Source organism: Orycteropus afer, unplaced genomic scaffold (genome assembly GCF_000298275.1).
Source record: "Orycteropus afer afer isolate SDZICR_OR568_19922 unplaced genomic scaffold, OryAfe1.0 scaffold00510, whole genome shotgun sequence".
NCBI lineage: Eukaryota > Metazoa > Chordata > Mammalia > Tubulidentata > Orycteropodidae > Orycteropus > Orycteropus afer.
This window is the reverse complement of record NW_006922097.1, coordinates 301,689-317,074: the sequence shown is the minus strand read 5'-3', so window position 1 is coordinate 317,074 and position 15,386 is coordinate 301,689. Positions and strand designations below refer to the sequence as shown.

The 15,386-nt window shown below is 38.0% G+C and overlaps 1 protein-coding gene across 1 annotated transcript in view; it reads left to right on the top strand.

Moving 5' to 3' along the window:
• Nucleotides 1-15,386, top strand: part of FOXJ3 (forkhead box J3) — a 138,413-nt gene that overhangs the window by 109,564 nt on the left and 13,463 nt on the right. The window contains exons 5-7 of the mRNA XM_042782919.1: nt 2,371-2,499; nt 8,515-8,689; nt 12,300-12,716. Coding sequence (XP_042638853.1) covers nt 2,371-2,499; nt 8,515-8,689; nt 12,300-12,716 — 721 coding nt within the window. The remainder of the gene's footprint in view (nt 1-2,370; nt 2,500-8,514; nt 8,690-12,299; nt 12,717-15,386) is intronic.

The following is a 15,386-nucleotide window of genomic DNA, read 5'->3' as shown; positions in this document are numbered from 1 at the left end:
GGAACTTCCCAGAACATTGTATTGTGCCACGCCCAACAGAAATAACCCAGGTGGGCGACTTTAAAACCAGGATCTCCTCCGTAGCTAATAGCAATTCCCACCTTAGAGTTTACAAAGACTTACGGGTAGAAAAGCCACACTAAGTAATTTACTACACCGCAGGTATGTTGTTGTTATGTGCTGTGGTGTTGGACTCAACTCATAGTTCCCCCTCCTTGGGTTTCCGAGGTGGTATCACTATGGAAGTAGGTTGCCCAACCTTCCTTCCGAGGAGTGGCTGGTGGGTTTGAACCGCCAACCTTCTGGTTAGCAGTGAAGTGCCTTAGGCACTATGCTACATAGGTATACTTGCTTTGTAACAAATAAAATACTCATTTCTGTACTTTATTTTTTCTACATGTTATGTTTTAATTAAAAAATGTTTATCTGCCTCCAAATAAAATAAGAGGAAATTGGCTAGGATTGTAGAGAGTATTTCTGGCTTGAATGATAGGAGAGAATGAGCAGCCAAGAAAAGGACAATGGATGCTTGTAATTTGTTGATATTGTGGTGTTTTATAGTTTTTAAAAATTATTCATGTGAATCCATAAGATGATTTTTATGAAATTTTTGTTGGACATGTTTACCAGAAGAATCTTTGCCAGACTTTTTTTTTTAATTTGGTCTTATTTTTTTAATACTCTTTTACTGTATGTATTATCTAAACTAAAAAAAAAAAAAAAAACACTGCCATCGAGTCAATTCTGACTCATAGCAACCCCCTTTGAGTTTCAGTAAATCTTCACAGAAGTAGATTGTCCAGTCTTCCTTCCATGGAGTGGCTGGTGGGTGTGAACTGCCAACCTTGTGGTTAGCAGTCAAATGCCCTAGGCACTACAAGACACGTATAATTGTTGTGTCTGATGTGAATGTGAGACAGTTTGGTTTTGTCTTAAATACAGGTTCATATATGCCTAGTTTTCCATGTGTCCTGTCACCTGGCAAAAGCATGATCACATTTTCAGCACAGAGGGAAGCATGGTGTGATAGCTCAGTTGTTAACTAAATCGAGCAAGTATTTATTAACTATATACTGAGCAGAAAGAACTATGCAGTTTGTGGTTACTTGTTGAGGACTCAGAAGTTCTGGTGGTGCAGTGGTTAAAGCATTTGGCTGTTACCCAGAGGTCAGCAGTTCAAACCCATCAGCTGCTCCATTGGAGAAAGATGAGGCAGTCTTTCCATAAGATTTACATTACAGCCTTGGGCAATTCTCCTCTTCCCTATAGGGTTGCAGTGAGTCAAAATTGACTCAGTGGCAGTGGGTTTGGTTAGTTTGTATTGGGACTCAAGCTAACAGTCAAACAAAACCAGAACCAAACTCACTGCCATCGATTCGACTCAACTCACAGCAACTCCTCCTTGGATTTCCGAGGCACTATCTCTGTGGAAGTAGATTGCCCCATCTTCCTTCCGAGGAGTGGCTGGTGGGTTTGAACTGCCGTCCTTCTAGTTAGCAGTCAAATGCCTTAGGCACTATGCCACCAGAGCTCCTAGTAGGAGATGAAATTTTGCTAAAAATTAGCTAGACCATAAAACCAAAGTCTCTCATGGAGGAGGACTACAGAAGGTAAAGTTGGTAGTAGCATCTGAACAGAACATTGAAAGATAGTTAGGGTAGTTCTTTTTAAAAATACCTTTTTTTTCCCTTTCTAATTACAAAGTAATGGTGCTTATAGTAAACACAGTCAAACATTGTAAAAATATATACTGTCACTGGTGACCCAACCCCTTGCCACTTAATCATTGTTAACATTTTGATATATAGCTCTTTACATCTGAAACATATATTCATAATATTGTTACTTTAAAATTTTGGGTTACATATGTGATTTTGCAAATGTGTTAGATAGTTGCATTCCTAATTTTTAATATTCTAAACACTATGATATGTAAAGTTGTTCAGAAATACCTAGTTTGTTTTTGTTTGTGTCCTTTTTTCTGAAGTCTAAGATTTTGATAAGACAGTATATCAGTTTTGCTTAAGGGTTGAGGGAAAACAAATTTATGCATTCTAGAAATTTTAACAGTAAAAATCTACCGTTACCTCTACTCATTATGTGTTAATGGACTCATTATACCTGATAGTAAATTGAGTTTATGTACCTCCAGATATAGGATATGAGAGTGTTGAGAAAGTTATTTCAAGATGAACATTGAGGCATGAAATAGGGTGAGCCTCATAGGAAAGACCACTAATGTTTTTGTCTTCCTGCCATATGCCAGCTCAGTTTTTCTTTCTTTTTTTTTTTTTCCAGTAGAGTTGCTTAAAAAAGTATTCACAGTTGGTACTATTTATTCAATATTTTTTTGTTTTTAATTCACTCTAGGTAACATTGTACAACACTGATCAAGATGGCAGTGATAGCCCACGCAGTAGCCTTAACAACAGTCTCTCAGACCAGAGTTTGGCATCTGTTAATTTGAACAGTGTTGGAAGTGTGCATAGTTATACACCGGTAAGTCTTGGTGAAGTTAGCTTCATTGTTAAGTACTCACTTTGCGCTTAAAACTCTAAACTGCATGTAATTGAAATGTAAATAAAAAGTGAAGATGTATATTTCTCAAGTAATTCGTTCATTAACTTAGGTAAATACATTCAGGCTTAAGTAGAGCAGACTTCTACCTTGATAGTGTTTTGAGTACTTAAATTTTACCAAGTAGGATACGAATATATGGTTATCCTGTATTATGTTTTTGTATGTTTTACTCCATCTGTTCCATGTTAAAATGATAAGCAACTGAAATAGAAAAAGTATATATACTTCAGTCTAGCAGAGATACGTTTGATGATTTTGTAGTTCTTGGAAAAAAGAGCCTAGAGCATATATATATATGTGTGTGTGTGTGTGTGTGTATAAACTTAATTTCCAGCTGTTGATTTGAGAAAGGGATTCTATAGACTCCAAAGATTAGGATAGACTGGTATCCAGTTGGTAAATAGTATACATTTTCAGTGTTGGTTTGGAAACTAAAGGTATGCTATAATAAAGATCCCTGAGTGTATTCTTCCAATATTATGTTTATTTGTTCCCTGATCACAAGCCCATAATTCTTGGGTTCTCTGATACTTCTTTTCCAACCATCTGGCAACTCATGATATAAAAAGACTACTTGGAGTATTAAAGTAAACTAAGCACCCGGAGGGGTGAGTCAGGTGCAGAGGTGTTTGGAAGCAGCTTTAAAAGGGGCCCGGAAAGGTGAGCCAGGTGTGGGGGTCTTGGAGCAGCATTAAGGGAGGCCAGGAAGTGAGCGGAGCGGTTTGGAACATTTAAGGGAGACAAAATTATCTGTCAGTTTGTCGTCCTGTGGTGGCTTATGTGTTGGTATAAATCTGGTGGCTATGCCTCTGGTGTTGCACCTGCCAGCAGAATTACCCATGGTGGATAGGTTTTAGTGGAGCTTCCAGACTAAGACAGAGTTGGAAGAAGGAAGGGACCATCTACTTCTCAAAGAACTGGACAATGAAAACCTTATGAATAGCAGTGAAACACTGTCTGAAATATTACTAGAAAATTTTATGACTAGCCCTGAAACATTGTCCAATGTAGTGCCAGAAGATAAGCCCCTCAGGTCGGAAGGCATTCAAAATATGACTCGGGAAGAGCTGCCTCCTCAGAGTAGAGCTGACCTTAATGATATGGATGGAATAAAGCTTTCAGGACTTCCAGTTGCTGATGTGGCATGACTCAGAGAAGAAACAGCTGCAAACATCCATTAATAATTGAAACATGGAATGTATGAAGTATGAATCTAGGAAAATTGAAAGTTGTCAAAAATGAAATAGAATGCATAAAGATGGGTATCCTAGGCATTAGTGAGCTGAAGTGTTCTGGTTTTGGCCATTTTGAATCAGACAACCAAATGCTCTATTATGCCAGGAATGACAAATTGAAGAGGAATGGTGTGGCAGTCACTGTCACAAAGACTGTTTTAAGATCTGAAGTATATCGCTGTCAGTGATAGGATGGATAATATCCATACGCCTGCAAGGAAGACCAGTTAATACTACTTTTATCCAAATCTATGTACCAACCACCAAAGCCAAAGATAAGGAAATTGAAGATTTGTACCAACACTGCAGTCTGAAATTGCTCAAACATGCAGTTAAGATATGTTGGTTATCACTGGTGATTGATTGGAATGCAAAAGTTGGAAACAGAGGAATTACCAGTAGTTGGAAAATATGGTCCTGGTGATAAAAATAATGCTGGAGAATGAGTGATAGAATTTTGCATGACCAACAACTTATTCATTGCAAATACCTTTTTCAGCAACACAAACGGCAGTTATACATGTGGACTTCGCCCCATGGAGTACACAGGAATCAGATTGATTACATTTGTGGCAAGAGGTGATAGAAAAGCTCAATATCATTAGCTTAAACAAGGCCAGGAGCTGATTGGGGAACAGACCATCAACTTCTCATATGCAAGTTCAAATTGAAGTTGAGCACAATTAAAACAAGTCCACAAGAGCCAAAATATGACCTTGATTCTATCCCTCTTGAATTTAAAAAGCATCTAAAGAGTAGATTTGAGGCAGTGAACACCAGTGACTGAAAACCAGAGGAATTGTGGGATGACATCAAGAACATCATCCATGAAGAAAGCAAAAGTTCCTTAGAAAGGCGAGAAAGGAAGAAAAGACCAAAATGGATGTCAGAAGAGACTCTGAAATTTGCCCTTGAACGGAGAGTAGCTAAAGTAAATGGAAGAAATGACAAGATTAAAGAGCTGAACAAAAGATTTCAAAGAGCAGCTTGAGAAGACAGAGTCCGTTATTATAATGAAATGGTGCAAAGACCTTGAGTTAGAAAACCAAAGGGGAAGAACATGGTCGGCATTTCTCAAGTTGAAAGAACTGAAGAAAAAATTTAAGCCTTGAGTTGCCATATTGAAAGATTATATGGGCAAAATTTTTGATTGATGCAGGAAACATCCAAAGAAGGTGGAAGTAATACACACACTGTACCAAAAAGAATTGGTCGATGTTCATCCATTTCAGGAGGTGGCAATACCAATGGTATTGAAAGAAGTCAGGGTTGCACTGAAGAAATTGGTGAAGAACAAGGCTCCAAGAATTGACAGAATACCCATTGAGATGCTTCAACAAACAGATGCTGCACTGCAGGCACTCACTCAGTTATGCCAACAGATTTGGAAGACAGCTTCATGGCCAGCTGACTAGAAGAGATCCTTATTTGTTCCCATTCCAAAGAAAGGTGATCCCACAGAATGTGGAAATTATCGAACAGTATCATTAATTTCACATGCAAGTAAAATCTTACTGAAGATAATTAAAAAATGGTTGCAGTGATATGTTGGCAGAGAACTTCCAGAAATGCAGGCTGGATTCAGAAGAGGATGTGGAATGAGGGATATCATAGCTGATGTCAGATGGACCTTAACTGAAAGCAAAGAGTACCACAAAGATGTTTACTTGTGTTTTACTGACTATGCAAAAGCATTTGATTGTGTGGCTCATAACAGATTATAGATAGCATTAAGAAGAATGGGAATTTCAGAACATTTGATTGTACTCATGAGGAAACTGTGCATAGGTCAGAAGACTGTCTTTCATATAGAACAAGGGGGACACTGCATGCTTTAAAATCAAGCAGGGAGTACGTCAGGGTTGTATCTTTTCACCATACTTATTCAATCTGTATGCTGAGAAAATAATCTGAGAATCCGGACTATATGAAGAAGAATACGGCATCAAGATTGGAGGAAGAGTCATTAACAACCTGCAATACACAGACGACAGAACTTTGCTTGCTGAAAGTGAGGATGACTTGAAGCATTTACTGATGAAGATTGAAGACTATAGTGTGCAGTATGGATTACACCTCAATATAAAGAAAACAAAATTCCTCACAAGTGGACCAGTAAACAGCATCACAATCAATGGAGAAAAAATTGAAGTTGCCAAAGACTTCATATTACTTGGCTCTACAACCAATACCAATGGAAGCAGCAGTCAAGACATCAGATGATGTATTGCATTGGGCAAATCTGCTGCAAAAGACCTCTTTCAAGTGCTGAAAAGCAAAGATGTCTCCTTGAAGACCAAGGTGCACCTAACCCAAGCCATGTTATTTTCAGTTCCCTCATACGCATGTGAGAGCTGGACAATGAATAAGGAAGACTGAAGAGGAGTTGATGCTTTCGAGTTGTGGTGTTGGCAAAGAATACTAAGAGTACCATGGACTGCTAAAAGGACTAACAGATTTGTCCTGGAAGAAGTGCACCCAGAATGCTCCTTGGAAGCAAGAATGACCAACTTCGTCTCACCTACTTTGGTTACGTTGTCAGAAGGAACCATTCCTTGGAGAAAGATATCATGCTTGGTAAAATGGAGGGTCAGTGAAGAAAGGGAAGGCCTTCAACAAGACGGATTGACACAGTGGCTGCAATGATGGGCTCAGGTCTAGCAGGGATCATGAGACTGGCAGAGGACTGGGCAATGTTTCATTTTGCTGTGCATGGAGTCACTGTGAGTTGAAAATGACTTGATGGCACCTGACAGCAAACAACAGTTGTTTATAAAATAATTTCAATGGAAAAAATCTTAACCATAAGAAACTAAAGAACTCAGGAACTCACCCAGTGGAGTTTAGTGTCACCAAATATAGTAAAAGGAAAAGTAAAGATAAGTTTATAGAACTAGGTGATAGAATGAAAACAAACATGTCTACTATGTCCAATGTGAGAGGGTTAAATGCCTCTCTTAAAAGCTTGAGATAATGTAGACTCCTTCCCCACCCCCCCACACTTTAAAAGATGTCTAGCAGTCAGTGAGTCCTTAAGCAACAGCATGGTGGCAGCTACTGGTTGGATTTGTCACACTTCTATAAATTTGGTCTGTAAGGGCACAGCCCAAATGGATTGAGACAGCCTAAGTCAGATCAGCATAATATCAGTTCACCATTTCCCACAGGGAAACACCAGACTAGAGGGGCCAGATGACAGACTTCATGAGTGAGAGGTTGCTCTGTAACGGAGCCATAAATTCTATATCGTATCTAAGCAGTTTTATAATCTTTACCCTAAGGAGAGTGGGAGAAAGCCCCGTGTCTCAGTGGAACAGAAGAGACAGATGTCTTTTTCCCATAGAACACTAGGCAGCCTCTCCTGTAAGATATATGGCTGAGAAACTGCTCCGTGGCCACCTCTTACAAGGTTGGGAGGCAGGTGAGAAGTAGCAGATGAGAATTTGCTTCTCATAAGACTTCCTGTCATCTCATGCTCTGGATTAATCAAGGGTATTCTGCCAAGGCCTAGGTCAGCCTTCTATTGAGCCTTATCTATGAGGCCTGTGTGGAGACTTACGAGGTCACTAGGTGCCATGTGGAGTTGTTCCCCTATAAAAATTCTTATTTTTTCATGTTATTGCAGGCAGCTTGTGAGCATCATTTTAAATGGATGTATAAATGTCCAGTGTGTGTACCTTAATTTTTGAAAGCACTAACCAAATACTTTCTTTAAAAAATATAATTGATCTTCTTTTATTTATTGTATTTTTAGTTATACTGTCTTCAATGATAATTCTTATTTTTTTAGGTGTTTGTAGTGCCTTTATTTATTTATTTATTTATTTATTTATTTCCTTCATAGTTCAAACCCCTGGTTTATTCTGCTTTTCAGAATTTCCTTTGTTTTTTACCACTTAACTTCTCCTCAATTTCTTCTCTCCCCCCTTTCCTCCTCTCCTCCTCCCTCTCTCTCCCTTTTCCCCTCCCCCTCTCCCTCCCTCCCTCTTTCACGCTCTCTCTCACTTCTCCTAGAAAGGAAGTTAGGTGTATAAAGCTCATTGCTGCTTTGGTTGGGCAATGCCACAGAACCTGACTTACAGTACTCAAAATATTTGAGTTTAAATACTTAATGATTAAATGAATAAATGAATGAGTATTGTTACTAGTCATAATATAGTAGAATTTGAGATGAAATTGTTTCCACAGAAACTAAGATAAAGATTGAAGAAAACTGGAAGGGTTCTAGGTTTAGCTAATCACTTTTTGTATGATATTTTGTTGTTGTTGTTATGTGCCATCGAGTCGGACCCGACTCATAGCGACCCCTCCTTGGGTTTCCGAGGCGGTATCACTACAGAAGTAGATTGCTCAACCTTTCTTCCGAGGAGTGGCTGGGGGTTTGAACTGCCAGCCTCCTGGTTAGCAGTCAAATGCCTTATTAGGCAAGTCATTTAATTTCTTTGAATTCTTTCTCCTCCTCTGTGACATATGGAGAGGTTGGATTAGTTTTTTATTTTTCCTCAAGCTCTAAGTTAACAGTTTTGTGGTCTGTCCTTTTATGTGTACCAAAACATAACCGAATGTGGGAAAACAAAGACAAGGAAGTATTTCCTTTGGATTCCAGTGTTTGCACTAGTGTTTTCAATTACATGTTTTGTGCAACAAACTAATTCTGACATAGAGCCACTGAATCGATAGTGTTTTCTTTCAATGTTAGGTGACCAACCATCCAGAACCAGTCTCTCAGTCAATAACTCCTCAGCAGCAGCCGCAGTACAACCTGCCAGAACGAGACAAACAACTTCTTTTCTCAGAATACAATTTTGAAGATCTCAGTGCCTCATTTCGGAGCCTTTATAAGTCAGTCTTCGAGCAGTCACTTAGTCAACAAGGTGAGCTTTTTATTGAAAAGTTTTTGTCTTTTAACAATTATTTTCACAGAGCAACTGTTGTTAGAGAATTACCATAATCAGGATTGAATAATTATGCCCTTTGTGTCTTCATTATTTTATGTATAAAATATATTATTTACATCATAGCACAAGAATGGCAGATACTTTTCATCTTGCATGGCTGCTTTACTTAATTATTAGTGATGACATGGAGCATTGTGTTGCTGACACTGCATCTATGCCACGTGGAATAGGTGGTTGCAGAATAGGTGGTTGTGTATTATTGCATCTCAGCCAGATGCTATGTTGTTGCTATAATGTGTTAGTGTTCTATTAGCTGTTGGTTTACTAATTTATGTTAGAGTTATGTGATTGAGTCAAACTATCACATTGTCTGTCCCCTATAGAAAACTAGTCAGGAATTATTGGAAACTCTACTACTGAAGTATTTCCTAGTTACTTTGTTTGGCAGATGAGCTATATATACTCCAACTCAGAGAGTATACCTATAGTTTGCTATTGTAATGAATGCTACAGCTTTCTAATCCCTGTCCTTAAGGAGTCTACATGTTAATAATTTTCATTGCAAGGTATTATGAAAGTTAATGTTGTATATGAATGTTACATACATTTTACACATTTTATATGTGTGTGTGTGAGAGAGAGAGAGAGTAGTAGCTAGCTGGTATAGTAGGTAGCTTTTTATGGTTAGTGTTTGAGTTTAAAGCAAGATATATCTATTTTCTCAAATTTTGTCTTTAATTGTCCATCTATAAAATAATAACTAACACAAGACTTTTCTAAGTTCAACTTTAATGACCGTAACAGAAAAATACTAACTTTGAAATAACAATGGCAAGAATTTCTGAAGACCATAATACCATTTCATCACAGTATAATAAAAAGAGCATTTAGGGGGAATTCTCAGTTCGAGTAAGTCAGAGTCACCTGAACTAACTTTTCACCTCTTGGGTTCTCAGCTTCTCTATTAGTAAAATGAAAAGAATTGAAGTAGGTTAGTGGTTTTCAAATTATTCTCTGCAGAGCTCTTGGCTTTTGGGAATTCCAGAACACTGAATTATGCTCATGAGGAACTTGTACATAGACCTGGAAGCTGTTGTTTGAAGGGAATACTGCATGGTTTAAAATCAGGAACAGAGTGCGTCAAGGTTGTATCCTTTCACCATACTTATTCAATCTGTATGCTGAGAAAAGAATCCAAGAAGCTGGACTGTATGAAAAAGAACATAGCATCAGGATTGGAGGAAGACTCATTAACAACCTGCGATATGCAGACAACATAACCTTGCTTGCTGAAAGTGAAGATGACTTGAAGCACTTACTGGTGAAGATTAAAAGCTACAGTTTGCAGTATGAGTTACGTTTTAACATAAAGAAAAGGAAAATTCCCACAACTGGGCCAAATAAGCAGCATCATGATAAATGGAGGAAAGATTGAAGTTGTCAAAGATTTCATATTACTTGGTTCCACCATCGACACCAATGGAAGCAGAAATCAAGAAATCAGATGATGTATTGCACTGTGCAAATCTGCTGCAAAAGACCTCTGTAAAGTGCTGAAGAGCAAAGATGTCTCTTTGAAGACTAAGGTGTCCTTACACAAGCCTTGGTGTTTTCAGTCGCCTCGTGCATGTGAAAGAAAGCTAGACAATGAATAAGGAAGACTGAAGAAGAGAACAGTTGACGCTTTTCAGTTGTGGTGTTGGCAAAGAATAGTGAAAGTACCATAGACTGCCAGAAGAACTAACAAATCTGTCCTGGTAAAAGTGCAGCCAGAATGCTCCCTGGAAGCGAGAATGGCCAGACTTTGTCTCACCTACTTTGGTGATGTTGTCAGAAGGGACTATTCTCTGGTGAAGGATATCATGGTTGGTAAAGTGGAGGGTCGACGAAAAAGGGGAAGGCCCTCAACGAGATGGATTGACACTGTGGCTGCAATGATGGGCTCAAGTATAGCAAGGATTGTGAGGCTGGTGCAGGACTGAGCACTGTTTCATTCTGTTGTACACAAGGTCGCTATGAGTCAGAGCTGACTCAACGGCACCTAACAACAGCAATAGGAGCTTGCTGTGGAGAAGTGTGTGGGTGAAGAGGAAGACCTAGCAGGCTTCTCTCCCTAGCTTCAAAAGTTACTTTATGTTTATCATAACGACTTTATGTTTACATATTTGGCTTCTGAAAGATAATTTTGTTTTACTTAAAAATAATAGGAGATTGAAAATGTTGGTATAGATCCTGTCTGGATTTCCTTTTAAAATGTGAGTTTCCTGGAAATAGATAATGAAGTTACTGTTTTCTTTTATCTTGACTGAAATAACTTTAAAGTGTCCCTGTAAATGAGTTTTCCAGCACCAAGGCAGAACTTACGTCAGTTCTTCTATGTACAAGACATTAACATAATAGATTTTAAAATTATCTTACAGTGCACTCAAATGCAGTTTTAATATTGATGACAAATTTCAGAATAATATTAATATTTGTGAAAAACTTTGATCCTTATACTAATAAGGACTACCATGTGATTTTTGTTTGCTTGTTTTCTTTTGTTATAAATGAAATGCTTGTGTCTGGTTCAGCAAAACAGTGTATGGACCATCTATTAGGATATGAAAATAAGTCTAGTTATATGGAAGCAAATGTTGCAATAAGCTTTATTAAAATGAGCATCTACCTGCAAACCAAACATATGTTATTTTTAACATTAGGCACTTCTGGCCTAATCATCATTATAGCAGCTAACATTTACTGAACTCATTCTGCATCCTGCACTTGCACCATGGCATTTAGTCCTTACAACAACTCTATGAAATAGGTACTATTATTATATTTTTATACCTATTTATAGTTGAGCTAATTGTGGCTCAGAGATTAACTAACTTTTTAAAGTTACATTTTGTGTAAACAGCAGTGCAGAGACTTAAATCCCCTACATTCTGGTGCTGTAAAGTATGCACTCTTCACTTCTAAACTGTACATGTTCTCAGGAGTGTTCCATAGGAGTAATGAAAAGGAACAATGGAGGTGGCTGTTTTGTTTTGCTTAGTCTTAAAGATCCTGGCCCCTTTGTATTGAAAGTTTTTGCAGGAGACAAAAGAACGAGAATAGGAATAATTGGGTTTGAAGCAGCCCTCCTCTTCTGTTAAAGCCTTGCTTTTCAGATCTACAGAAAACCATTCTGAATTTGACCCAACACTTTTCCCACTTTTTTCCTAATATTTACTCATCTTTTAAATACTCAACTCAGATACTATCTTTTCAAGGAAGGCTTCTCTGTCTAGCCCCTTCCTACTGAAAAAGCATGAAGCAAAGTTGTTCCCGTAATCTCCTTTTACTTTTGTCTTAGCATTTATATTGTTGTCTATAATTTTATTAAGGGTGTATCTGTTCCAGTATAGGAAATGATGTTTCTTACTCTTCTTGGTAACCTCATAGCCCATCATATGGTGGATATTCCATAAATACTTGTTAAACAGAAGTAAAGTTGCTTCCTGACAACATATACCTTTGCTTTGTAAGTAATTTTGCATGTATTTACCGTAAAATGCTACTGAAAACTGACCACAAGTGATCTTGCTCTCTCTGTTTTTAGGTTTGATGAACATCCCTTCCGAATCTTCCCAGCAGTCCCACACTTCATGTTCCTATCAGCATTCTCCAAGCAGTACAGTGAGCTCTCACCCACACAGCAACCAAAGCAGTCTGTCCAACAGTCATGGCAGTAGCCTTAACACCACAGGCAGTAATTCAGTTGTACAAGTTTCACTGTCCCACCCACAGATGCACACACAGCCAGCTCCACATCCGCCCCATCGACCACATGGTTTACCACAGCATCCACAGCGTCCCCAGCACCCGTCACCACACCCGCAGCAACATAGCCAGCTCCAGTCCCCTCACTCCCAGCACCCATCTCCGCACCAACACATACAGCATCATCCAAACCATCAGCACCAGACGTTGACACATCAGGCACCCCCACCCCCACAGCAGGTATCCTGTAATTCTGGTAAGTTTTTGTCTCCTCACTTGGGTTTGGCTAATAGTGAATTAGGATCTGTTTTTGGTTTTTTTTGGGGGGGCGGATTTCATGTGGTCTTTATTATCAAAATCCTTCTCATCTGTTTCCTTCTGTGCTTCGTAGCTAACATCCTATAGTTGTAACTCATTCACTCCATAGATTGACCTGGAGATTTCTCATTTAAACTTTATTGTGGCAGCATGAGCACACTAAGCAGTCCTTTCGGGTCTTGGTCTCAGCTCCTGTTTTGTCATATCAGAAGTGTTTTTGTCAGCATTTGAAAGAAGAATGGAATGCACATTCTCTCTACATTCTGTTGAGATAAAATGTGCTATAGAAGAAAGAACATAGATTTATGTCAAAAAGACCTATATTTGAATTCTCAACTGGTGTTTATGACCTTGGGCAAGTTACTTCTTTTAGCCTTCTTGTTTTCTCATCTATAAAAATGGAGTTGAAATATTCTTGCATACAATGTTGCTATGAAGATGGTGTTGAGATGACAAATACAAAATGTCTAAACTAGTACTTTGTGTTTAAGTAGTCAGTAAATGTTCACCCTCTTCCCTTCTTTGCTTATCCCTACCAAATATCTCATCTTAGAATGATAAATTACAGAGGAAGGAAACATTCCTTATAACTTGCTTTTAAAAAAAATGTATTGCTGTTAAGATAGATATTGATGGTTTCCAGTGAAGTGCTTAACTGACATTGCTCACAGGCCAGGCAGTCTTCATGCTGGGGAACTCCAAGAATGCCCTGGACGTAGACTGCAAGATGATGAATAGACAAGTTGAAGTTGTGCAACCTTGCCTTAGCTTTCCTGGCTGTTACTTACCAGCCATACACTGATGAGATTTTTATCCTGGAGGGACAATGTCTAAATGCTAGACACTGCTAGTTTTTATTCACCAATTAAAACTTGATCATTGTTGCAGGCAGTTAGAGATACTGTCAGGGAAATGAGTTTTAGATAGTGCATGCTGTCTCTTACATTGTGATTTAACTATAAAACTGCTCTTAAACTTTTCTGAAGCTGTTTCTTTACTTACAAAATGGAAAAAGTAATATAATTTAATTGGGAGAATTAAATAAGGTACAGAAATGTACAGCAGGGTACCTACAACTTACTAAGTCCTTAATAAGTATTAATGTCACACCACCTATCTGCCCTGTCCTATAAATTATCTGTGGAGGTATTTAGGGTTTTAAAAGTTTGAAATTAAAGCTGTCTGCATAGTAATTTTTTCTTACTATTTATATGTTTTACCAAAACAACAAACAAAATCCAATGCATATTTTAAAAATATAATAAACTATATTTTAAGTTTTTGTTGAACAATTGATTTAGTTTTTCTGACTATTTCTAAGTAAGCTTAGAATAAAATTGAAATTTGGTTATACATCTAGTCCTTACTTATCGACTGTCTCATTATCTGACATTTCACGTTCACAGCCAATGTACGTCTGGTGTGATAAATGCCATAGTGCAAGGCAAGAATAACACTGGCAGTGATAGTTAAGGTTATGTGTTAGCTTGGTTGGGCCATGATTCTCAGTGGTTTGGCAATTAAGTAATGATGTAATTTGCAATTATGTAATGATACAGTCAGTCATCCTCCATTTTGTGATCTGATGTAGTCATCTTCCATTTTCATATAATTTTATAGATAGAAAAGTGCAATTCAAAGAAATAAAGCCATTAGCTTAAAATCACACTGCTAAAGTGGTAGAACTGAGATTTATACCTTAGTCTGTCTGACTTTAAAACGTTTAAGACTAGTTATTCTAAAAGGAGTAAAATGATCAAACATTTGCTGAGTGGATACAGTTTGTTCACCCACTCTCTGCAGAGATTATTTTGTTTCCAGGTTGCCAAGTCAGCATTTATCACAACAACAACAACAACAACAACAACAACAAACCAGAGGAATGCCCTAGTTCCTTGGCATGATACTGTTTTGGTGAACCTGTTGCTACTACCCTTACCTTTTGACTATCTGTGTTGTGTTTACCCCAGGAGGTCTGGGTTCTAGTACTGCTTTGGCTACTTTATTAATGAAACTATTTTGATCAGATAATTACTTTGAACCTCAATTCCTTACCTGTGAAGTTCTTCCTTAACTAATGAGCCTGAAAGTCTCATAGACTTGAATGTGTCTCATTTGGCACATTAATATTTTTCCTGATAAATTTATCCTTAAATTATGAGTTGTCTGAGGCTCATGTTATCTCTGGTTTATTATTGATATTTTAAAAAGTCTGTAGCTGGCAAGATTTTGTAAATCAGGTAGCCAAAATTTGAAAGGTATAGCTAAGAGCTGTCTGATGTAGCAAAAAAAAAAGTCTTTTTCTTTAGTTACTGCTTTCATCCATTCAGGAACATGATCCTAGAAGCACAGAGTTTGGGGGTAGTATCTTAGTTATCTAGTGCTGCTATAATAGAAATTCCACAAGCTGTTGGCTTTAACAAAGAAATATATTTTCTCACAGTTGAGAAGGCTAGAAGTTAAAATTTAGGGTGCTGGCTTTGTGGGAAGGCTTTCTGTCCCTGTCAGCTCTGGAGAAAGTCCTTGTTTCTTCTGAGCTTCTGCTCCTGGACAATCTTCATGTGGTTGGCATCTCACCCAATTCTTCTTCCTAGCTTGTTCAGTTTTT